Raw genomic sequence first — 27,146 nt, 5'->3', positions numbered from 1 at the left:
ATTTTAAAGTACAATAAAAAATTTTATTAATCCAAATATAAATCTATTTTTCCATTATATTTTAGTTACGTATCAAATAAATATTAACTTTTAATTCTTCGAGGTAGAAAAATATTAATTAATTAAATTTTTAATGTTATAAACGTGTTAAAATAAATATTTATTTATTATTTTAATATATTTACTAAGCGATCCCGAAATTACAATTATTATATATAATTACTTTTAATTGTATTTTTATTATTATTATACTTGGAACATGAATGAAATAAGTAACATTTTTACACACGTGTTTACAAAAAGAAAAAGAATCACCAAAAATTCGGAATTATATTTTCAAATTACTTCTTCAGAGATCTGAAAGTCGGTGTTTGACTATTGATTTCAGATTCTTGAATAGTGAATAACATACAAAATGATTTCCTGAATTCTCTTCGAAATTTTCCTGGAAAAAATTAATTAAAATTAAATTCATTTCTTAGAAATTACAATTAAAAAACATTATTTTTCTCATTAATTTCTACATAAAGTTTGACATTTGAGAGAAATTTGAATGACATGAAACAATAATTTCTGATATTTCTTGTTGAGATGATGAATAATTATTGAAAAGTGAATGAAGAGCATTAATTACTTATGTAAATTTTAGTATAGTTTGTCTCAAATAATTTATTTTTTGTATCAACGAGCAGACATTCAGACTATCCAATTGTAAAATATCACTTCAATGCTTATAAAGCTGTAATTTTTTTTTGTTTTGCAAAGTGTCGTGCCTCTTGTCTTTTTTTGAAAAGCAAATTATGGCCTTCGCATCACGTCAGTCAACCGAGTTTCCAGGAGATAATCTTGGTGGTCCGTCCGTAAATTGACTTTTAAATAGCATACACCATAATTAAAACACGCTGTAAAAAATCGCATAATTAATTATTATATTGACAAATTCATGAAGCGTAATATCTTATGCAAATTTAAGCATACAATTACGTTTTAGGGCGTTAACCGTGTTATTAAGTTGCTACCATCGTTTGCGGCTTCCTCATTTGAGGACCATCAAGAGGGGTGCTTACAAATAAAGATATTTGAAATAGCTTCATCTGTTTAATACCACTTGACGCTACATTTATTTTTCTATCCATTTTAAGTATCTACTTTCCCGCGTTACATGCCCAAGAGAGATGTTTGACGTCGAGGGAAACGGTACAAAGGAAATCGATAATTTACCAACAAAAATTGCCTAGGGTAGCTTCAAGTAGATAATAATAATAAAGAAATAATTTCACTTTCAACACGTTGCAAATTGCCATCCGAAATAGTCCACAACCTTCAACTTTTCAAAAATCTTATTAAAGTTACTATCTCGTGAATATACTTACCACTCATAAAGTTATAAATAACGGGATTCACAGCACTGTTGGCGTAACACAGCCAATGCGATATAAGAGATGCTGCTGCTGTGGCGTGTGTCTGTGGCAACCCTATTGTATACCTGTTAATAAATTATAAATCTGTCAAAAATATGATAGGACCTACTAAAAATGGAATAATTTATGTGTTTGTTTCTCTGACTTACCTTAAAGTGTTTATGAGATGAACTGGGAGATAACATAATCCAAACATGACTATGACAGCGATTAGCATCTTTGCAGCTTTTCTTCGCGAACGAATTTGACTTTCTATTGAATCTTGGTTTGTTGTGCATCTAGTGGTTCCTTTCTTCGTATTTTGCGTTACTGTAACTGTATAATATTATTAATTTTTAAGTTAACGAGGTTCATACTTGCTATATACTGTACATCTAGCGCGGTAGCTCTCAGTCTTTTCGAGCTAGTGGTACATTACATAATAATGTCCTTAGTTAACAGATTGAAGATTCTCAATTTTTTATATAAAAATATATAAACAATATTAAAAATTGGGAAGAAAATTTGCATTTTAAAACAGCTTTTTGAAACTTTTATGGCTTATCTATGAGGTGTTCGTGGCACATCGATTGAGAACCACCGATCTACTGAGACTAGTAGGTCCGTATCTAGAATATATATAAAGATTTATTTAAAAAATAAATAGTTTTCTCTGTAGAATTGCTAAGATATAAACTTAGATCCAGAAAACTATTGATTTTTTAAGCAAAATTAATATTGTTTAGTAATAATTGTTTTAAAATCGCGATTTTAAATCGATTTATATCGTTTCTCGCAAATCGCTTTAAATTATAAACGAATTTATATTTAATTATTAACATTAATAAATAACAATTAATTAAATTAAAAATATATAGGCCTATGTTTATTAAACTACAAACAGTCTTCACAGAGTTGAATCGATTCTCAAAAACTGCTTGCAAATTTTTTCATTAAAATCTAGTGTTGCCGAAAAGTTAGTCAACCGAGGTAATTTTTTTTTATAAATTTATTTAAAACCGAGTTTTGGGCCATCCTGTATATTTTAGGCTGCCAGATTACTAATTATAAATTAAATGAATTCAAACCAAAATTGACTTGGAAGCATACTTTTAATTACGGTTTCAGCAAGTACTAATTGATAACTTTAATTCCAATTCGTGAAATAATAATTAGTGACAACCTGTAGTTTATGTCAAGTCTTCGAGAAACACGTCTGTCGGATTTAAAATACATAATTTATGGAACTTTATAAGGAAAAAAGCTGTCAAAAACTGTATGTAAATGACTTAGAGCAGCATCGATATATATGTATAGTGTGGCATTTTCTACTTGAAATATAACCCTTTCGAACTTTAACTTCACGTAATGTATATTTCTATTAATGTAGCTTGCATATATACGCTATGCATACTCAAAATACGCATAATTTAAACTATATATTATTAATTATGTATATTATAATTAGAAGAGATTGTGTGTCTGTACGTATGTATACATACTTAACATTAATAGCATATGTACAGGCGATATTACTTGTTTTATATTGGCATACATGGTATACACATATCTGCATTATGTAGGATCGTTTAGGGCCGAAATATACTCATTGTGGCTCTGAGCTCATTAAATAATAATAAAAGCAAAAACCCGAGGCCCTAAGCCATAGCTTTCCTAACTTATGGGTAAATCAGACCCTGTACACGAGGATAACATGCATAGATGTTATTGTCAGAATGTATGCTGCTACGTATGCTTTAAATAATAGAAATTTACAGCAAGTTCATTGTTCATATTCGGGGTGGACTTGCCAGAAAACACTCAATATTCTGGCAAGTGATTCTACTTTACACTTAAAAATTGCTATATTATAATAAATATAAAATATTTTCGAGCTTTAAACACAAATTAAGGTTATAGAATAAAAAAAAAATTGATTAAACAACATTAAATTCCTCACAACGCTGAAGTTCCGCTTAGTTAAATACGATATAAATCAGGTAACCTCTCGAATTATTGCACTGTATTTATTGTAATTATAGAATTTTACATTGAAAATTATAAACATAGTTAGTTAAAGTTATAAATTATAACTTACCAGTACGCTTGACATTTCGATTTCCGGGGATATTTTTATTCCAAAGAACACGAGCAATCTGATAATAGGTGACAGACATGAGAGCGAAGGGTGCCACATACAATATCAGAACAATAACTAATTGATAAATTTGGGTGTTATCATCGCTCCACGTGTAAGCACAATCAGTCAAGTAGTGCGTTTCTACTTTTAAACCCGGGTGTAACTTCGTATCCAATACAATGACGTCCGGTAATACCAAGAGCATAGAAGTAATCCAAATGATTAATATGGCCACCTTGGCTCTTCCAGATGTGCTCTTGAACTTGAGAGGATAACAGATGGCATACCACCGGTCGATAGATATGAAAGTGAGAGTGAGGACAGACACCGAGACAGACACGCTCTGGCAAGAGAAAAATTCTTATTGTTTATTTATTTATTGTGATTATTAAATGAAAAAAATCGAGATATTCAAGTATATTTTCGATTATAATTTAAATTTCTTAAATAAATAACGTTTTTAAAAATTAACTTAAATTATGTAAAAATTCTTTACCTGTTTTTATACACTTTAACTAAAATATGAAATTAAAAATTATAAGCTATATTTTATTACAAAAATAATGTTAAAGTATATTGTATATTTATTTTTTCAAGGGGGTTTGTTGCAGTTTTGAACATTTATATTTTTCGTAAATACAGTCAAACCTGTTTTTATGCGCTCTTTTTATGTGCGATTTTTATTTGTGCGATTTTTTTAATGCGAATTTTTAATTTGTGCGGTATAGTTGGCGACTAGTTTCGTGCGATTCGTCATGTCTCACGTTGACTTATTATAGCTAAATAAACTTATTATAGCATAAATGCACTTATTATAGTAATATTATTGCATGAATATGCGAAAAATGAAATAATTTACTTTTTAAGTCAACAAAACACCACCTGGACAAAAATATGTAAAACAGACGATAGACCAGACGATGCAGTCAAGTGCTGACATCTGTTGTCAATAAATTCTATTTCGTACGGTTTTGAGTTATTTTCTATGTGAGACTTTTTTTATGCGGTCCCTGTTGACCGCATAAAAAAAATATTTTTTAATTGTGTTGCGAAAACTATTATTTACAGCCATTCGTGAAGTTTTGTGAGATTTTTTTTAAATGCGTTTTTTTTAATGCGGTCCCTATCCCCCGCATAAAAACAGGTTTGACTGTAGTCATTTTAATTTTTAAAGATTTTAAACAACACATTTATTATTTTCTGAAAATTGCATTTTTGCACTCAGAGGACCTTCAAATCTCCAGAATTACGAAAAAAATTGGGGCTTTTCTCTGTGTGGAATGACGTTTGTGTATGCGGGGTCTTGATTTCTTCACCCTCTTTCAAGCTTAATAACTTCTACGTTTTTTTTTTTGTCAAAAATTTCTGTAATTTCGCAGGGAGATTAGTGTATTTGAAGAGTCTATGCTATTAAATTTTGATGGTTAAAGGTCGAGGGGGTGGAGAGATAGAGAAAGGTCACGCGTCGTATCTGGAATGGGGTTGGACTTTGAAGATTTTTAGTTCGTAACATTTACAATTTTTCATAAAACTCGTCTCTACTCTCAAAATCAAGCTTTTGGCCATTGTATAAAAATTAATAATATAATAAAAATTTAAAAATAAAATCTAGTAAAAGATGGCGCCACACGCAATTTTAACTCTCACCGGGAAAGTTACTCAACTCATTTCTGGTTTTTTTTGAAAACGTGATTTATATTTTTTACAAAAAATCTTTTTTAAAAAAATGCAATTTATCGGAAACTAAAATTTTGTGGAAAAAAAAACAAATTTTAAAACGAGTTACATTTTCTATAAAAAGCAAGTTTGAAGTGTATTTAATTTTTATTTTTAACAGTGCAGTTTATGAAAGAACAATTCTCATTTTTACTTTTTTTTTGAGGGAAAAAATGTAATTTTTAATTTTTTAAAAAAGTATTTTTCGGACAATCAAACAATGTGAAAGATTCGCAGAACATTTTCTAGGAAATTTATATTATTTTAAGCGAGAAATAAATAAAATTTTGGAAAAAATTGTCTTTTTTTTGACGAATTGTATTTAAGCAAATGGACAGACAGATCGATGTTCTATTGGTTCAATGCGCAATTGTTCCAAGTCGGAGTTAATCGAAACGTGAAATGAGTTATTCTGATTTCATTTTCTTCTCAAAAGAATTTCCTTCCATCATATTCGCTCCAAAATAAATTCACTAATCATTCTCTCTCCATTTACTTCTCAAATTTCTTAAATATTTATTTAAACATTGCTTTCTTTTTATTGTGCCAGTGTTTAATAGGATAAAAACAAGCTTAAAACGTGCATTTAAACCTGACTTTTTGCACTCTCTATCAAAAAATGTAAAAAAATAAATAAATTTATTGTGACATCGTCATAATGCCGGGGTGCAATTTTGAATCACGTTTTTAATTTATTTAATTTAAAATATATGCTCTCCACCTCAAATTAGTAGTGATTTGCCCCTGTACGTAATACCTTTTCTCTAACAATAGAGTCGTGCCGGGCATCTATCTAACATCTTTCAGGAGGGAGAGATTTGAATTAATATAACATGACTTCCGATGGAAACTGGAAGTTTGTATATAGTTAATCGGAGCCTTCTGCCCCAAAGGTTTTCACATCTGGTTTCCACTTTTATATATCTGAAACCATTCTCGAGATTAAGAAACGACAGACGAACGGACAAACGAACAGACCACAGTGGGAATTTATAGGTCTACAATTTTTCAAATTGCAGCCTAAATAAGATTTCTTTTTGTGTTTTATTTACATAAAATTAAAAAAGATTTGTTTCTTAAATAGAAACAGAGAATTTTTGTACTTTTAAATAAAATATTTATAATTTATTGTTTTTTAAACAAAATTGTAAAAATTGATTATTTTTTAAAAAGTAGAATTAAATATAATTTCCGCATTTCAAAAATGTAAAAAAAACAGACATTTATGCATTTTTTGACCCATCAAAAAAGTAATTCTTTTTTTTAAATTACAAACTTCCAATAAATTTTTATTAACTCGTTTAAAATAAATTTAAATGACTTTTAAATTAATTTGTATTAAAATTAATATTTAATAAATTTTTTTAATGTGCAATTTGAAAAATTAAAAAAGTTGACATTTGGAAGATAAAAATTTCAATTTTAATTTAAAATTATTTTCAAAAAACTTAATTAATGGAAAGCAGTAATAAAATTTATAATTTTATATAATTTTGTTTAATAAAATATAAAAAAATTTTAATAGAAAATAAATATTTTGCGATTGGATGAAGTTACCGAGCAAGAGTATGATATTTCTAAAAACCAGATTTTATGACAAAAATAGCATTTTTAATAATTAAATAATTTTTAATTTTAAAACATAATCAAATAAACTTATTAGATTATTAATTATTTTTAATTTAAAACGAAATTTTAGAGATTTATCATGTTTAAAATCGTGTGAACCGGTAACAAATTCGAAAAAATCTCATTAAATTCTTAATAAAAAAAAATTACAAATTTTTAAAATTAAATTTTATATACTGCCTTATGACGTAATTAGTCAAAGAAATTTCCGGATTTTTGATTTAATCACTCTTCTTTAAAAAAAATAAAGTAATTATTCTTCTTTATTTCTGCGATTCTCATTAATTACTTCTTGATTAATGATAATAAACTTTAATGGCGTTGAAACCATTTTAATTATTAAAAACTAACTAAGTTCGATTTTTAATTAAATAATTAATTACTTTTTAAATTTTGTTCATTTTTTTTTCTAGAATTCTTAGTTTGCATTGAGAATTGTTTAGTAGAATGATTTATAAATTTTACACACTGAAGTGAGTGTATTTAAATTTATGTTTGTGTATAATGTTTGAACAGTGATATAAAAGCATATTTTTCATGAATTTCAACAGTCAGGTCTAGCAAACTTATATAAGACTGTATTCTGGTGCATTTATCTATAGCTGTTCCACAAAGATGTGCATCATCTACGAGTAAACCATGTCTCAGCAAATGATGCAGCACCTGAACTGTGTCTTTAGTCGATATATAACACTTAAACTGCCTCAGTAGAGTGAGGGGGCATTTAATAATGTCCTAGTAAAATGATGTGCCAACTACGTCTTAGTTGCGAATTAAAGTGTAAAACACCTAAACAACGAGACAATAGAGTAAAAAATGCCTAAAGCAAGTAGTCCCAGTAGAGTAAATACACATAACCACTCCTAGTAGAGTGAAAAACACCTAAACTACTCAGTGCAGTGATATGGCATTTAATCCGTGTCTCATTAGAGATAATTATGTATCACCTATTACACACAAACCAATATTTCATCATGTTACTAAACTGTTTTAGCCCTTCATTGAACGATATATTACTTCACTGAAACATAGTTTAAACGTTTATATCATTAATTACTACATATGTATTACTTATTAATTATTATTAATAATTAATTATTATTATTAATTACTACATATATTATATATATATATAAAACTTATATATTAAAATTATATGAAACACGATTATTCATAGAGAGTCGTTATCCCCGGTTATCCGAATCGCCGGTAATCGGAACGATTGTCAGTCGGACTGTGTCGTGCTGAATCGAACGTTTTTGATACTAGATTTACTTCTAAAGTATAATTTTCATGTTTTTTATATTCTTCAATATATTTATTTTGTTTGTACAAAATGCAGAAATAATTTTTAACGATACGATAGCCTCGATTATTATTATAAAAATTTTCGTTAGGCTTAAAATCGACGAAAATTCAACACGAAGCGACACGCAACGGAGAAAAATTTGAACATCGGACAGGTTAATATATTTTTTCGTTCATGATCGGTTATCCGAACAAATCACTAATCCGAACAACCCCAGTCCCCAATTGATTCGGATTACGACACTCTACTGTAATTATAAATCTGTGTTCTATGGGAGCATAGCAAGATATAATGGTGCATAGGTATGTTTTTAGTGAGGTAGAGCGCAAGAAGATTTTAACGATAGACAACTCTTCACATAGCAATTCATAACAAGAGACTGCACTCAATCGATAGAGCCGTAAAGTAGAGCGAGAGAAACTGTTGCACTTTCTAGTCGATAGAAATTACAAGTAAATGCTATTTTGTCACAAAGCTACTTGATTAACGTTATGCTATTAAATATGTAAATAGCTTAAGAATATTCCCCTTAAGCATTTTTCTCATCTAATGTACGAAAGGAATTAAATTTTAATATTAATCAAGTGATACAAATAAATATTTAAATTTTTTTATAAACTAAATGATCTCGTTAATATAAAGATAAAGAAATAATAAGATTTAAATTGTAAAAAATCTACTTATTTATTTGCTTTTTATTCTAATTTTAATAATTTATATGTAAATATATATCCTTTCAGGCATTTTAACTATTTACTACTTTAATTTAAAAAATAAAAATAATAATGTAAATTGAATTTTTAAATTATTTTAGAATTTTTTCTGTGGCTTCATTTTCAACAAAATATTTCTCTTTTCATTTTTAAATATAAGAATATTTATATGAAAAAAACTAACTGTGGCTACATCAACCATTATTTTAATCATATATATAAAAACTGCAATGTCCAGTCTAATTTTTCTATAGAAATTGTACTTGTGTGTGCAACTTTTCTACAGAAATTCCAGTGTTCTGTGCGATTTTCTAAACAGAAGTAGCACTGCTGTGTTCAATTTTTCGATATAAACTGCACTGCTGTGTACAATGTTTCTGTATAAATTGCACTGCTCTACATCTAAAAAGAAAAATTGTTTTTCAAATACAGAACAGAACAATTTTTGTAGAAAGTTTATTATTGTGGTTTAAAATCTGATCCAATTTCTTCCCACGGTTTTACTCTTAATAACATTATAAAATTAAAAAGATAATTAATACCAATTAATTGATAATTCTTTACTTTTTTAAAAATATTGAAAAAAAGTTTTAATTTTTCTTCTTAAGAATTTTTATTTTATTTTTTTTAAATTTGATTTTCTAAAAAATGAAACGTTTTTGAGTTTAATTTAACTTAACAGAAAAATGAAATCAAAAAGAAAAATTATTTTAATTTTTTATTTTACGAAATTTTCTTCTCGGTTTACTTTAAAAAAATTGAATGTTGATATTTTAATAAAATTCGTTATGTGGAATTTATTTAGTGAGTTTTAAAAATTTTTAAAAAGTATTAAATAAGATTAAAACACTTTTTTAAAATAAATTTTTATAATTTCACTTATCTACAATGCGAATTATTCAATATGAAAATAAGATTTTGAATTGAATTTGAAATCAACCAATTAGCGTTAAGACAATCGAACTTCCGACCAATCACCTTTAAAAGTACATAAAATTTTTCAACCATTGTATCTTACATATTTAACGTGTTAGACCTCAAGAGAATTTAAGTTAATATCATTTTTCTTGACAGTTTCTAAAGTTTCTGTGTGTCTGTCCTAGAATAAATACTTATTATTAATGTAATTATTCTTGTATTACTGACTTATTGTTTTAATGAACTGCATTATAAATCAAATACTTTCCTTTTCTTTGTAATGTCTGCATTTTGACCGAGTATATTAAATTAATTACAATTTCCTGAATTGTGGACAAATTATTCGCCTTATTGATTAAGCACAGGAAATTCGTTTAAGACTGAATAAGGTTAATACAAATTTGATTATTGAGTGAAAGAAGCAATTATGAAATGTTTAATTCAGTAAAAATCAACACGCGATCGCTATTTGTAATTAATATTGAACGTATCTGTTAGCTTTAACGTATACATGTAGCCTTAATCGATTAAACTAGGTATATTTTGCATTAATCGATTAAAATGGATATACCTAACCTTAATCATATTTGTATGCGTCCTTACAGTGAAAATTTGTATAAAGCCTTAATCGAGTCAAATATCTGTATAGAGCCTCAATCAATCTAAATATCTGTCTAAAGACTTAAATTCAAATATCTGTACCTAGTTATAATCACAATACTAGAAAGAATCATCAATTAATAAAATCTATACGGGGCCTTAATCGATTTAAATATTTCTACATAGTCTTAATTACAATACAATTCAGTTTTACTTCTCTGAGTATTAAACACTAAACCTTACTTAAATTACATATGGTACTTAGTCTTATTTGTATCTAATAAAACTTACAAGGAGCCTTAATCAATTTGAATAATTTATACGAACTTAATCGAAATACCAACAATGCCTTAATCTAAATAAAGCATTTAGAATTAGCCTTAGTCAATAACGATATACTTAATTAAATGCATACGCAGTTTTAATCAACGAGTGTGTCTTAATTAATGTCTAAAAATTAATCTAATTAATTACTAAAATGTAAAGTATTTATGTAGGTCTTTTACAATCGAACATTGCCTGTAAATAGCCTTAATAAAATGATTACTTGTAGCCTTAATAAATTAAACATTTAGAGCTTTCTCTGTAGAATAAAAGCCAAATGTTAAAGCTTGAAAAAGTAACAATGAGTCTTTAGATTTTAATTCTAAAATAATTGAAGAATTTTAGCTAAAATCCTTTGATTTAAAAATGAAACAAGCACATGTTCAAAATATATATGTGGCTCAGAATAGGGTCATCTTATGAGACATCACATTTGGGGCTTTAAAAGATGTGTGTTATGTGTTATAAATTATTCATTCTGTCGACATTCTTCTGCATTAAGCAAAAATTTTTGTTTAATTATTTATTTTTATTTTATTTTATTTTTTTTGAAAATGTGAGGAGGCCCTGGGAATGATCCGGGTTTCTGTCGAGACAGCTGTAAGGCCCTACTTAACCACTCGCAAAATTCTAAGATTTATGTCAATAAAAACAAGTAAAATAACTACATTTTATTTGGAAATTTTGAAAATTTCATTAAATTAAAAAGATAGTTTGTTTACATGTTTTTTACACCAAAAATGACAATTAATTCTTCCTTATTATTATATAGTAATTACCTTTAAAGTACCATCAAAAACACTTAAAATAGAATTAAAAGGTGAGAAAATTGTGTTTAGTCAAGCCGAACACTTTAATGATGAACCATTGAGGAAAATCCAAAGTTGATGTGGTAAATAAACTAGTATCAAATAGCCTAAATACTAATTTAAAAAGTTATTTACTTTAAAATTTTCAATTTTAAATTTTACACAATTACCGCGCTTTAAAAAAATTTACCGTAGCTTGTTCGAAAGATTCACACAGTTAATTGATTTATCGGCCACCACGCACATAAAATTAAAAGTAAAGAATTAAAGAAATGGGATTGGTCACTACAGGTCTTGTTTCATTGTGACGAAAGTATCAATGTCAAGAATCGTAACAGAGCGCAAAATTTTAACTCAAATTTGCATCCTTAAGATTAAAATATTGGGATCAAATTCAAAATGGCGTCCAGGAAAAACTACTGTATTTAACATTCGCTAATGATAATTATATCAAATTTTGAAAATTTGACACTAATAATGCTACAGATTTAGCTATAAAGTCTCATTAAGACATAAACAATTAGAAAATTAAAAAAAACTTAAAATATTTGAATAAAATTGGCATTCTGATGATTATTTTACAGGTGTTTATGCTTGGGAATTACATATATTTTTCAGAAATTATAATTCTAAGCTTTAGAAGATGAAAACACGGATTTGTAAACAAGAAAAATAGTCAGACAAACGAACGGACTGAGTAAAAATGCGAAAAAATCTGACGAAAATGGCTAAATTTATTGTAAGAATGACTATTGAAGATCGATGGTGAATAGAAAATCCCGTGACAAAATGAGTAAATCAATACAGAAATAAGTTAATTAAGTTAACATCATATTCGATTCGCATTAAATCAATTGATTTAATTATTTTAAAATTATTACATCATATAAATTAATTAAATTCAACGAAAGGGGAGGGAAACACTGTATAATTTGTAGTTTTAAAATTTCGCTGGATGAAAATATTTTTTTATGAAATAAAAAGACAGTCGCCTCCAAAAAATAATTTTTAGTGGATCACCATTTATTTCCTTACATTGTTCAAGAATAAAAACTTTAGGACGACCCGACCTTCCTTTTTAGGCTTCACGGCCGTCCAGGAAACAATTCTAAAAACACAGGAAAAACTCCAACTGTATAATTTGTGTTTACTAAATTTAGATTTTAATTGAATTCAATTTTATTTAAAATTTATAAAAGCTTTAATTATAATAATACGGAGAATTAATAAGTTATTATTTATATAAGAATCATGAAATTAGTATTAAGAATGAAGAGGGAGGCAGTTGTGAGAGGTTGTCAAGTGAGACGTGTTTGAAATTAAACTCTTTAAAGAGATTGACAACTTATAGACTTGAAGAATCTTTAAACACTCATTTAGATGATTTTTTTGATAAGGAATTTAGAGAATTTTTTAATTTTTAAGAAACTTATGAGTTATAAATTATACAGATTTATATACAAAGAAGTGTATTAAATAATATACCCAACAAATTAAATGCTTGAAATATATAATAAATCGATTTTATTTAAATTTCTATGTGGGGTGGCCTAAAAGTCAGTTAATCTCGCATCACATAAGACCTCACTTTCTACACTTGATAAGTTATTAAGAGGGTAGAGCCGTATATAAGTCTAGTGGTGAGAAGTAATTTACAAAATACTTGAAATACTTGAATAAGTCAGCAATTTAGACCTTAAAACGGTTAAATGATTTTTGGTCAATCCTTTATTATATTTAATTATAGTAGTTATAACCGTTTGAGTGAGTTCAAATTGATAAATTGATTTTTTGAAACGGGTAATTTGCCATTTTTTTGCCATTTTTAAAGCTTGAATTTATTCAAAACTCATAAATCAATGTCAAATTGTTTTAAATAATTCACTCATTTTGTTTTATTCTAGAGAAATTTTTAGGTAATATGTTATATATAAGTTGCATATAAAATTGAAATATCATTCAGCTTGGTCCAAAACTATTGAAACACATCTGCACTTTATGAACTGTACAGTTATTAAATTTAGATCAAATTATAGTAGATTTTGGCATATAACTTGGATATATAAGCGAACAGACATACAAACAGATATAAAATTTAACGAATTTATCTTAATAAAGATTATATATAATAGAATTTCGATATAAAACTAGGCTAAATTATTCACTGCATTAACGATCACTACACGCATAATGAATAACAAGGCCCAGCAACACTGTTCACTATATCAACTAATTACCATATCAAATATATACATAAGAGAAAGCCAAAAACAAGAAAATTCTTCACAACATCGAAATTGCAGCCTAAGAAATACGAATAAAATTATTCACTATATCGAATCTAACTGAATTCATATTTTAAGAATATTTAATAGTAGAAGAGTTAAAATATTCCAATAATTTGGGATAAAATGGTGCTTTTAGAAAAAAAAAAAATTCCAGCGACGAGTTGCGTAACTTTCCCGGAAAAAACATTTAAAATTACGTGTGGCGCCATCTGTTACGATATTTTATTAAAAGCTTTGTTATATTATTAATTAAGAAATGACAAAAAGTTTAATTTTGAGAGTAGAGACTAAACTCGTCTCTACCTCAAAATTAAACTTTTTGTCATTTCTTAATTCTTAATTCTTAACAAATAAAATCTTTATTAAATCTGACTCCACTGGAAATAAAACACCTGAGTCCTTCTACCTTCCCACCCTCTTGACCATTAACTATAGAAATTTAACAGCATCAATCCCTCTAACACATAAATCTCCAGGCAGAATTTCAGAAATTTTTGACAAAAGACACAGAAGTTATTAAGCTTTAAGATTGGTGGACAAAATCGCGCCACTATATACAGTAACTTCCATACACAGAAAAAATCCCAAATTTTTTTTCCAATTCTCGACATTCGAAGGTCCTCCGAATCCAAAACTGTGAAAATTTTTTTGGGGGGGGAATTCTTTTGACCTTGAGGCAAAATGAGGCAAATTATCGTCATATGTTCAGTATGACGTCACATTAAATATTTCAACAAATAGCTTCTTTATATAATACTAATAAAAAGGATTAAAGACAAATGATTAAGTAAGAAGATTATCTTTTCATTAATTTTTTGGAATAAATTCATTTTTATTTTATTTTTTAAATCATTAAAAAATTTACTCGTTTACTTAAAAAATGCAAAAACTCGCTTTTCCTCCCTTCATTTCATTTGTTTATAAAATAAATACTTTAAAATTAATTTACATTTTACTTTTTAATATTAAATTAATTAAATTATTGGATTATAAATTCTAAAAATATATATATTTTTCTTATTTAAATTAAATACATTAAAAAATACCTTAAAAGTATTTATAAGTCTTTAAATATGATAATTAATTTAAAATTTTATTTTAAAATATATATATTTAAATTTATTTATTAAACTTTATATTTATAAATTATAAAACACTTATAAACATAAATAAATATATCTAAAAAATAGAGCAGAGAAACTGACAGACCAAAAAAAATTTAAGTAATTAACATGTTTTTCTTATATATTTACAAGTTTTACTTCTCTGAGTATTAAATACTCAGAGAAGTGTTATCAGACTATATTATAAATATAAATATATATATATATATAGCGTTATATATATATATATTTATATATAACGCTATTTTAATAATTATAAAAAATTATAAATAAATTTATTTGTAAACTTTAGTTTATAACTTTAAAGATTTAAGGTTTAAATTATAATTAAACCCTTAATTAAAATCTTTAAACCCTTCGGATTTAATCCTTCCAACAACAATTCTTCGGCGGCCATTTTTCGCAGGAACACTTCAAATGCATACAAGATAACCTCCAAACAACGGCCACTTCCAAGCAATAGCCATTCTTATGTTAATGTCGGTGTCCGTTGTTCAGAGGTTTAACGATAAAATTAAAAAAATAAAATGAAATTAATATTATATAATTTAATTAATTAAGTTTTAAAGTATTTTTCCTTTCTAAAAATCGATTTTTTGAGTTATATTTTTCTACTTAAACTATCAGTCATTAAAGTACTGTACTTTACATTTACTTGATATTTGTAACGGATCTTTGCTCGTTTTATAATTAATAAATTATTATATTTTACAATGAAATAAAGATGTTAAAAACTAAATATTATCGTTTGGCTGCACTTGTAGTTGATAAAACAATAATTTTTAAAGCTAGCATCATCATCACGAAGACCACCACAACAACATTGAAAATTTATATTTTATCTGAAAGAAAACCCTGAGTAATGTTTTATTTAATGCTTGTTATAAATAAATATAATCATTATCATTGTCATTATTACAATTAAACTTTGCAAATTTACATTTTACTTAACGTCTGTGTTTTATGAGGTGTGTAAGTAAAACGTGTAGACAAAGTTAATAGACCTATTTTATGCATAATTCCAAAAGTTTAATCAAAACGTGTCCAAAAATATATTGTTTGTAAGAAAAAAATTTTTTAAATTGTAACAAAATTGTATTTAAAAGGGGTCTTCTTAAAGAGGTTCTTGTTCTGTTTAAAGAAAACCTTGCCATAACTTTTACGGACTTTTTCTCGCAAACGTAAAATTTTTGGACTCACGTTGATGATATTTTCCCTTTGTTTTTATAAGAAAAATAAGTTTGTCAACTTTGGCTGTACAGTACATTTTACATACACCCTGTATGATTGTCATCATCTTTCTCTCTATTACTATTATCAATACAAACCACTTAACATTCACTCAAATCCACATCGATTTTTAAGCAAATAAAATTACAATCTCTTCTAAAAAATATAAAAACTTATAAAAGACTTTCCAAATATTGTTTTATGATATAAAAATTTAATTTTTTTTAAAACAACATCTGTCATATTTTGCAATTTAATTTGTTTCAGTTAGTGTATCTCTTCTCGTTTAGCGAAGAAAAATGGCAGAGAGAGAGAGATTTCTACTTTTAAATATTGATTTACAGAAGTAATTCTAATTCAAAGCAGGTCAAATTTCTTTTCTTTAAAATAAAATACGAATAAAAATAAATAAATATTAATATAAACGAGTAAGCTTCACCTGATTTAATGAATTTTCCCCCCTCTTTCGATCATAACTATGCCAATCATTTTAACATTTATTTTAGATATAAACGCGTAAATTAGATTTTTAGCAAACTGCAAATTAAAATCAATAGATTAAAATATTTCTACAAATATTTATTGCATTTTAACTACTATATTCAAGTAGAATAATGAGTTTTTATATGGTTAATGTACTTATGATAAACTTAAAAAAGCTTAATGATAAGCTTAAAAACCCACAAAGAACGTAAAATAAAATAATTATAAACATCTGCTTAACAGAGGAGAAGAATTGTAAAATAATTCTTAAAATCTAATTGCTGATTGGCTGAATAAAATTAATTGGCAGTGCTTATCTCCTCCTACTTTTCATGCTTTTAATCAATAAACGGATAGGTATATTTTTAAAATTAGAAAAAAAAAATCAATCTTATTCGCTTAAACTAGAGTTTTAAAATCATTTTTGGATAGGTTTACGTTGAGAAAAGGATAACCAAAAAATTACCTAAGAATGTAATAAGCGATCCACTAGTTGACGAATAAAAATTCAATTGTACACTTAATTATAATTAATTTCAAATTTACGCATTATATTTTATGCCTAATTTAATGTTATTAATAAACTTTTCATTTTAGTAATATTTATACAAGTTTGAATCGTGTTTTATCACGTTGTATTAACTTAAAAATATATTGTAAGATAAATATTTTTTTTTCTAAATTTAATATATATAAAGCTTAGTAAAAACATTAAATTTTAATCGTACTTTTATATAAAATATCGATTTAAAAAAATAGGCAGTATTCTGCGAATTATGAACGATTCAATTATTTGAAAATTATTATTTTAACAACGATTGGTCGAGGTATTAAAATAGGCGTGGCTAAAGGTATTTAAAAAGTTTTTCATTCAATAATCTTATTTATTTTAGTTAAAATATTATTATGCGCATAAATTATGCAAATTAATATTAATAACGTATTTAAATATTATTTTAATTAAAAAATTAAAGTAAATATAAAAAAAGTGATAAGTTAATTATATAAATATCATTTAAAACATTAAATTTAAAGTACAGACGATGAAGAATTTGTAAAAATTGTAACTGAACTTTCATCTTACATAAATAAATGAATTAATTGGAATAAATTTCAGCAGAAATTACTCATTTATATTTAAATAATAATTCTCAAGTGATTTTCAAACAATTTAACTCTTATATAAGACAGCTAATGAGGTAATTTGAGTAAAATTGTTATTCGAATTTGCACTATAACCTACTCTCTCGAGTACTTTCCTTACTGTTGATGCAACAATTTAAATGGAAAATAAACAACCAAGACTCGATATTAATAACAATTTTACTACTTTAGTCGAAATTTATATCATTTGAAAGCAAATTTTAAGCCATTTTACAGTTTATCCGTGAAAATTCTCTAAATTATCAAGCATTAAACTTGTACTCTAAGCCTTAATCTCCGTTAATCAAGTTGAGATGTCGATCGTGTTTAAACGGATTAACCGTTAATATATATGAATTTATATTAAATTATATATCATATAAATATTTATATGTCAAATTGTATTAAATATTGATTTAAAATATTAATATTGTGGTGGAAAAGTTAGCACGAATTGATACAAATTAATACTGATATTGTGGTCCTCCGTCTTACATTATTGTAATTACCAATGCACTTAGATGGATAAATATATAAAATATTTAAATATTAATTAAATATATAGATAATATATAAAGTTTATAACTTATACAATTTAGTTTTAATTAATTAATTATAATAAATAATTTTGGAAATGCTCTAGAAAGTGGAAATATGATGCTAAATCCTCGACTTTTTGGAAGTTTCTAATGTTTTTTATAATACAATTCTTTAAAAATTTGATGTAAAATTAAATTCATTTTTGATTTAAATTAAAAATTAATCATTTAAATTATAATTAATTGTTACTGATTTAATATTTTTGCATGTTACAGAATTCGGAGACGTATCTTAGAACTTGATCATGAAATAAGTAAAAATACGATTAATTAATTAAAAGTGGTTCTTTGCATATTTAATATAAAATTAAACTATTTCTAAATATTAATTTTAATTAAAACTGCATTATTTTCCATTAAAAATAGCATTTTTATTAAGCAAAGAAGAATTCAAACTTTACAATTAAACTTAATTTAGTTTATATGAAAATTCTATCAGGTTTATTTGAATTAATTATTTTAATAAAAGATGATATAAGTTAAATTAATTATAATAAATATTAATAATAGTTAACATTGAAATTTAAGTATGGATTATTTAATTACAGTTAAAAGTAACTGCAAAATTTAAGTGTAATTTTAAAATATTTAAGACCTAATCTCTAGGCGTAACCCAGCAAGTAAAAATATACAAAAACAGTAATTTTAATTTAAAAATTCAAAATACACTTCTATAAATTACAGAATTTCAAAAAATATTTTTAAAATCATAATTAAAAAATGATAAATTTAATAATTTAAATTTTTTTATTATATTCCGCATAAAAAAAGACTAATTCAATTAATATATTAAATACTAAATTTCCGTACAAAGTCACTACAAAAATTAATGTAAATTAAAATTAATTATATTTAAACTCTGAATATTATAAATTTAATGCAGTCGAACCTGTGAACAACGGACTCTGACGAGAACATAAAAAAATGGCGTTGTTTGGGAATTATATTTTGTTTGCATTTCAAATAGAAATGTTCCTGAAAAAATGGCCGGTGGCCGTTGTTGTGAGGTGGCCATTATCGGAGGTTCGACTGTAATTCAGCCTTCTAAATCTCCATCCTCGTCGAATCATGATCCATATTCAAAACAAAACGATAATAAAACACAATAACGAAATTAAAGCGCTTTTATCACAGAATTAATTACAATTATTTTCTATTTAATTACGTTTAAAACTGAAACTTAATTTCCCATTTTCTGGTTAACAGCATATAAAAGTTTCATAGCACTTAGTTTGATACTAATGGACACTCTACTATAGTTGTTATCCGAGATGTAACTTCCCATTACCCTAATGTAACGCTCCCTAATGATGTTACATTCCTGATAATGATTAATGCTCCTAAGTTAATTTAATTTAATAAAAAAAAGCTTCCAAAAATATCTTTTCCCCCTAATTAAAAGGCTCCATAACTTTGAAACTAAGTAATTTGTTGTTATATCCGTGTAAATATCTACAGTATTTAAATTACATTTAATGATAATGTAAATTTAATCGTTAAATACAATTAAATATATTATTGGTTTATAGTTGAATATATTTAGAGTAAATTAAACGCAATTAAAAGTTATTTTAATTAACTCCAATTCAAAAGAAATTTTCTGCATTGTTTACGTGACACGAAAATCATTCCGTGTGATAACGCCACGTGATATGATCACGTGACAAGAAGCGGTACATCATTGTCACGTGTCTAATTTAAAAAATCGTTGATATTTTTCATCTCGTCGAATGTTTTACTGATTCTAAATTTTTAATTTTTATAACTCTAAATATAATTAAATTGCATGCAGATACATTTCAAAGAAGACGAAAAATTCCCCTCCCCAAAAAACCTCCGAACAACAGCCACTGGCGAGAACATAAAAGAATGGCAGTTGTTGGGAGGTTCTTACTGTAAAAATAAATCATCCTTCAGTTTAATTTTCAAATTCACTTTTCGGAAAAAATTTAAATTTATTTAAAGATAAAACAAAGCTAAAATTGTAAATTAATTTTAAACACGTTTAAGATTAACTTTGATCGTATTTAAAAGTAAATTAAACACGTTTAAGAATGATTTAAACTCAATTAAATTGAAATATGATCGAAAAATATATAAATAATTATTTTAAATCGATTTAAATTCTAGGAAAATATCGTTAAATGGAATCGAATTAATAACGACATTTCAGGAATAGAATTCTTGAAAAATCTAGAAAAAAAATAAAGTTTTTAGAAAAGATTGAATTCATTTTTTCCATATCTTTGAAGGCTTTTGGTAGAAGCAAAGCGAAATCAATGCTTCAAGAGTGTCTCACTCTAATGTCTGTACCAGATGGTGGGTCTGCACCACTTCTCTGTACTTAATATTCTTCTTCCTCGCCCTGTTTCGTCACGTGACACTTGTTACTGATTTATTTAAAGTATTAAATTACTTTCTACCATGTTTACTTTGCCACAATTTACTATTTTTATTGGATAAAGTAATTAATATATTTACTTTAAATCTTATTCCTTCTTCATCTTCCTCCATGGTCAATGTATCTTTTAAAAAAAATTTTTTTTTAGATTTATGCAGGTTTTTTACAGGAAATTCTGCTTTTTATATTTAGAAAAAAATAAATGCTGACGCTTAGATTTATATATTTTGAGGGGTCCTAAATGCTATTTTGATTAGTTTTGTGGCTTATGCGGCATCTATGTTGTTAGTCGATGCATTCTGTATGGCTTTATAAGAGGTTTTTACAGGAAATTCTTGACGTTTTTGAAGCAGAATACCTTTTAGATTTTAATTTATATATTTTGAGGTGTCCTAAATGTCATCTCTACGATTTTTGAGGTGATTTTTAAGGGCTTTTAATGTATTAATGTCGTGGGTGATCATAGTTTTATAAGAGCTTCCATAGAAAATATGGATTTTCTTAAAAAATATAATTATAATTTTTAGATTTTGAATAGTATATTTGGAAGTTTCTTCAATACTATTTTAATGAGGTTTTTAGATTTTTTATATGTTTTGAGGCTTTTTCAGATTAATAGTCAATCTATTTTTTACTTGTTTAGACTTTTATTAGGTTTTCTGAAGAAAGTTTTAATTATTTTGAAGAGAAATCGATGCTTAGATTCTTTATTTACACATTTTGAAATAAATCGAATATAATTTTAATTAATTTTGAAGTAATTCTCGATCATCTGTAAGTACTTGATGTAAGCAATAAATCTGAAAAAAAACAAATAAAAGATGGAAACAATTTTTTCGTTTAAAAATGTCTGTCACATTTTTAGGAAAAATCCGAATAATTTTTTAAACAATTTAATTACGTATTTAGAAGTTATTAATGCTTCTTTGTACTCTCATTTGCATCTTGCCGCAAAGGCAACTTTCTTTCACATTTTCACGTAAAATAATTTAAAGTGATCAAATTTTTTAACTAAAATTCTAACAAGAATCTAGAAAAAAAAGGATCAAATTAACCGAAAGAACACTCGAGAATAAATAAGCGAGGCACTTATCGAGAATAATTATGTCGATGGGTCATCTAGTTCTTAAGGTTTTCCTCAATCATCCCTTAATATCTTATGGCTAATGTTTATAAATGGTGCAACTTCTCTTTGCTTCTAAGCATTATAATCCAAGTGTCGTTTGTGCTAAGCTCTAAGAAAATATTGTCACGAGTTAACAAATTGCCCACCATTTTTCACATCTTGCAACCCTCAATGTATACCATAAAAACCATATTCACTCGATAAGAACCAAATAAATTATTTTTATTTCATAAATAAAATTCTTTCTTACTTTTTCGAGCGTAAATTGTTGATTTTTATAGTGTTTTTTCTGGTTTTTGAACTTAATTCCGCTGTTTTAACTGTGATAAACACTACTCTAAAATGTTTCAAATGCTATGTTCCAGAATTTTCACCGTGTCCTCTAAGATGAAGAATGCTAAAAAAGGATCAAATAAACCATAATTAACCAACTTAACCACAATGCTCATAATTGTTGCAATGGGTTCCAAGATGATTCAGAATGCTCCAGAATTGTCTCAATGTCCTCCAAGATGTCGAAGAATGCTTCAGAATGTCCTTCAAAATATACTAAAGTGTTCCAAAATTATCGGATATTTCAAACTTCCATGATGCAAACAACAATTACAAAGCATCAATACTCTTATTACTAATATATAAGACGTCTGCTCACAACTCTCAATTTAACAATTCTGCAAGTAAAAGTACAATTTTTTTGAATCGATTTTATATAAAAATATCACTTTAGATGTTATAAATAGGGATAGACTATCTTCAGATTCTTTCATTCTCATGTTATATTAACATTGAAAAGAATTGTGACAAGGATTTCTCCAGTGAGAACCTTCATCTGATAGAAAATGCTATGACATTATTTGCAAAAGATCGTGGAAATATATATAGAAAATATCATTCAGACGTATCCTAAAGGAACTAATTAAGCAATTAGTAAGAATTTATTTGCTTCTATCATTGGGGCTGTCTGGAACACTTCGAGTGAATTATGTACAAATCAATTTGAAGAATGCCCAAAAATTGAAGCGTGGTTTGAAGATTTGAATTTTTGCAAAGTGGACCCCAAAATATTTTGAATCAAATGCATGTTGTAAAGCATAAAAATGAAGATTTTCAACAACGTTACTTAATGGTTATTTTCATTATTATCGCATTTTTCTTCGAAGAAAGTATTTTTAATGGACTTAATCTATCTTTTCCATTGATCGTAGATACAAGATTAAGCTGTCAATAAACTTTTTATTTAATCTTTCCTCTAGGGGAGATCAAAAGTGATTGAAAAGAATACAATGCAAAGGGAGACATTTCAGCCAATTTTGTTAATTATGAAAGCAGAATTTTGTTTGATAAAAAAAGTAATGTTTTTCTATAAATTTCATCACTCTACAACATAATCATCTGTTCTTTATGATATTGCTCTTGAAGACGCACTCTGGTCTGTAATATGGCTTGAAGATGCTGTGATGTGATTCTTAAAGGCTCTATGGTTCTTGAAGATCCTTTTTTACTGTGTAATATGGCTCTTAAGAGCTCTTCTAGCTATGTGATGAGTTTCGAAGACCCTCTTTAGTCTGCAATATAAATCCTGAAGACTATGCTATTGGATATAATTCTTGAAGTCTCTTTTTGCTCCGTCATGTGGCTTTTAAAAGTCCATTTTTACTTTAAAATATATCGTTTTATGAGTAATTTATCATCTTATTCTCATAATTTTGAACTTTACACATATTCCAAGTTCCAATTATTAAAAATTAAATTAAAAAAAACACAAAACGATAAATTCCGCTTAAGAAGAGAGGACATCTTCAAGTTACGTATTTAATTATTTTAAATTAATTTTCAGTACTAATTAATTAATTTAGCACACAAAACTGAGCTAACTTGGCCATTATATCAAAAATTTAAACAAATATTTATGAAAATTTTACATTAAAATAGAGAGTTAATGTAAGAATCTATAGGGAAGATGGAGGTTCAAAAGAAGAATTAATTATCAATAAAAATCCATTTTATAAATAAAATAATCTTTATTTAATAGAAAGATTTATTTGAATTAAGAATTAGTACTTCATTCTAATAAAATACTTTAATTATATTTACATTCAAAGACTTTCTATTCACAGAATAACATATTAAAATGGAAAACTTAGTAATAATCTTGTTTAATTAGAAATCTTCTATGGATAATTAAATCCTCAATCCTTGTTTTATTTGAATTTCTATCAAAAAATACACTTTCTAAACAGAATCAGAAAGGATTCTTTTATGTAAATGCGATGAGATTTTCGTAATTCTAAAAGTAACTCGAACCATAAAATCGAAATAAATTTACCTTTCAAACTTCGATATTTTAATAATAAAATTGCTTCGTTTATATCTTTATCATCATCTAAAAAAATCCATTATGATAATGAAGATTATTTTAAAAAATTCATTCAAAAAATTGCTTTTTTAAATGTAAATTTCAGTGTTTGTATACAGAAAGCTGGACACCTCAAATTGGAGATTTACAATCTTCAAAAAAAACCTTTATGTCAATGAAAATTATTTAAAAAATTTAATTAAAACGCTTTTTTTGTATAGATTTTAATGTTAGGCTATAATAAACCCCCCCAAAATCTGTGAAGTTGGACATCTCTTAAGTTGGACACCTCTCAAATTGGGCCCACCGTCTTCAGAAAATGCTTATTTAATTAAAGATTTTAAAGAAAAATATACTAAAACAACTGAATTTTGACACCTTTAGATTACATACACCACTGTAAATTGGTCATTATTAATTGGAATCGGAGAACACCTCTCTAAATTGCACGCCTCTTACAGAAGTGTACTACTTATAAAGGTTTTACTGTATTTTAATTATTGTTTAAATTTGGATTAAGTTGACGTGTGTAGTGTTAATGAGATAAATTTTAGTAATTATCTGTCAGAAGATCGTAAATAAAATCGTGTTAAATCTAGTTAATTAAAATATGACGTTTTTCGTTATTTAATCTTTGGAATTTAATGCTCTAGAAGGTAACTAGAATGTAACTAGGATAGGAGAAAACGTCAATAGTGATAGGGAGGTAACTAGTAACAATATTCTTATAAATAATGAACTAAAATCCTGTGTTTTCGGATGAGAAACTGGAAAAACATTCTTAGAAATAAGTATTAAAAGCTAATTTTTTATACTCGTAACTGGAAAAGTTACTCCTATAAATAAGTAAATAAAAGTAATGTTTTTGTACGCATAACTGGGTAAGTAACTGCTATAAACGAGTAAATATAGGTAATATTTTTCTACGCGTAACTGAGATAGTTACTTCTATAAATAGGTAAATGAAGCTAACATTTTTGTACGCGTAACTGGGAAGAATATAATATAAATAAGTAACTTAAAGTAGTAATTTTGGATACGTAACTAGAAATAATACTCTTAACACTTTAATACAAGTAACTAAGAATACGTAACTTAATGCTAAAACCATTTCTTACGTGTAACTTAATGGGAAATTGTATAACCAAAATAAAAGTTTTTGGAAATTTAATTAAAAAAATATATATTTTTAACTATGTTAGCTGGAAAATTATAACAAATGATAATTAGTTTGAACACGGATTCATTAAATTCGCATTATAAAAAAGTAGAAATTTATTTGATATTAAATCACATTTTAAATGTAATTAATTTAAAAAGAAATTGTAAATTATCTAACAATAACGATAGGTGACATTATAAAGGGTTATTCGTCATTAAACAATTTTTTTTTCTGTTATACCATCCATCAACGTCACACAATGGATCAAAGACACTATCACAATCGAAAACACTATCAGAAACAAAGTTACTTATAAAAATCCATCACCACGTGACTCTGACAGGCCTCAAATCACGTGATTCAATCATGTAAATAAAAAAATTCTACAAAAAACACGATTATAAAAATTGCTCCAACAGATTTTTAGAAGCGTGTAACCGCACGTTTCGAAAAATACACTGAATTCTGAAAAATGCACATAATCTATAATTGCCCGATTCTAGAAATTTTAATCACGAGGTTCTACAATTCATAATTGTAGATTTTCAAAATTATAATCTAATTTAGCATCATCTATGTAAGGTTTATTTCTCTTAAATATAATAAGTTTTACGACTTAATGTTTAAAAATTTTAATAATAAAATGTATATCTTAGATTTAATTTTTATTAAAAAACTAATGATTAAATCTACAATTTACAAAATGAAGGAATTTAATGAAGATTAATTGCAGTTTTTAAAGTTTATCTATAAAAATAATTTTATAATAATATTTAGTTTTTTAATCATTAATTATAATAATTTTATTCAATTAAAACAAATTAACGCCTCGCAACTACATTTAACAATATTATATAATTCATTACGAACTTGTAAATGGTAATAGGTTAATTATTTTAAGTTAATTTGTATCGAAATAGAATTTCTACTCATTAAAATTTAACAGAAAATATTGAAATAAGTTCATTAATTCGTATCTACACATTTACCAGTTTAATTACATCGTATTAAACACGTGTTGCACACGTCCGTCCGTCCGTTTGTATGCACGTCAAAATTCAACTAAAACTGCTCGTTACCTGTAAGTAAAGCACCAACTTGCACATGACTCCACCGAAGAACCAAGTTTCGGTGACGTCCCACAGAACGGAGGGTGGCAAACAAACCAAAATCACCAAAAAGTCTGCCACTGCCAAATTAACGATAAAGTAATTGGTGACGGTTCTCATGCTGTGGTTCCTGTATACGGATATACAGACGAGCGAGTTGCCAACCAGGCCCACAGCGAAGACTGTGATGTGTAAAGATATCAGCACCCACTCGTAGGGGGTGGGAAATATGTACGCCTCTATCATTTCTATGTAGTCCTCGTCGGAAACACAATACTCATTCGTACAAGCTGAGGTGTTCTCTACTTTAGTTTGATTGTTAAACTTCGATGACGTATCTTCGGTAGTGTACTCCATGCCACTGATTTTTCCTTAATTTTTTATTGACTGAGTAAACTTTACTACGGCATATTCTACGAATAAACAATCAAAACGGACACCGCTCACTTCCAATTGTAATTTAAGGGCTTACGATACCAGAAAAGTGAAAGTTTTAGCCACTTATTTGAGTTGGTTTAATGAATTTTTGCAAGAGTTGGTTACTAACGTGTGTATCTGAAGCGAATA

The 27,146-nt window shown here is 26.6% G+C and overlaps 1 protein-coding gene across 1 annotated transcript; it reads right to left on the bottom strand.

The window, feature by feature from the left end:
• Nucleotides 1-257: 257 nt before the first annotated feature.
• Nucleotides 258-27,146, bottom strand: LOC136987608 (orexin/Hypocretin receptor type 1-like). Its single transcript, XM_067285371.1, has 5 exons — nt 26,550-27,146; nt 3,499-3,883; nt 1,571-1,736; nt 1,374-1,486; nt 258-445 (listed from the first exon to the last, which is right to left on the bottom strand). The coding sequence occupies exons 1-5, from the start codon at nt 26,934-26,936 to the stop codon at nt 342-344; spliced, it is 1,155 nt and encodes a 384-aa protein (XP_067141472.1). The 5' UTR covers nt 26,937-27,146; the 3' UTR covers nt 258-341.

Source organism: Centruroides vittatus, unplaced genomic scaffold (genome assembly GCF_030686945.1).
Source record: "Centruroides vittatus isolate TY-2023 unplaced genomic scaffold, ASM3068694v2 scaffold_2520, whole genome shotgun sequence".
NCBI classification, from domain to species: domain Eukaryota; kingdom Metazoa; phylum Arthropoda; class Arachnida; order Scorpiones; family Buthidae; genus Centruroides; species Centruroides vittatus.
Note: the sequence above shows the minus strand (reverse complement) of the source record. Positions and strands in the feature narration are given on the sequence as shown.

Excerpts from the sequence above, each read along its gene's own strand:
- LOC136987608 (XM_067285371.1), bottom strand. The coding sequence starts at position 26,936 with ATGGAGTACACTACCGAAGATACGTCATCGAAGTTTAACAATCAAACT. Across the intron at positions 3,884-26,549 it reads AGTTGGTGCTTTACTTACAG|AGCGTGTCTGTCTCGGTGTC; the intron begins GTAACGAGCAGT and ends TTCTCTTGCCAG. Across the intron at positions 1,487-1,570 it reads CATCTCATAAACACTTTAAG|GTATACAATAGGGTTGCCAC; the intron begins GTAAGTCAGAGA and ends ATTTATTAACAG.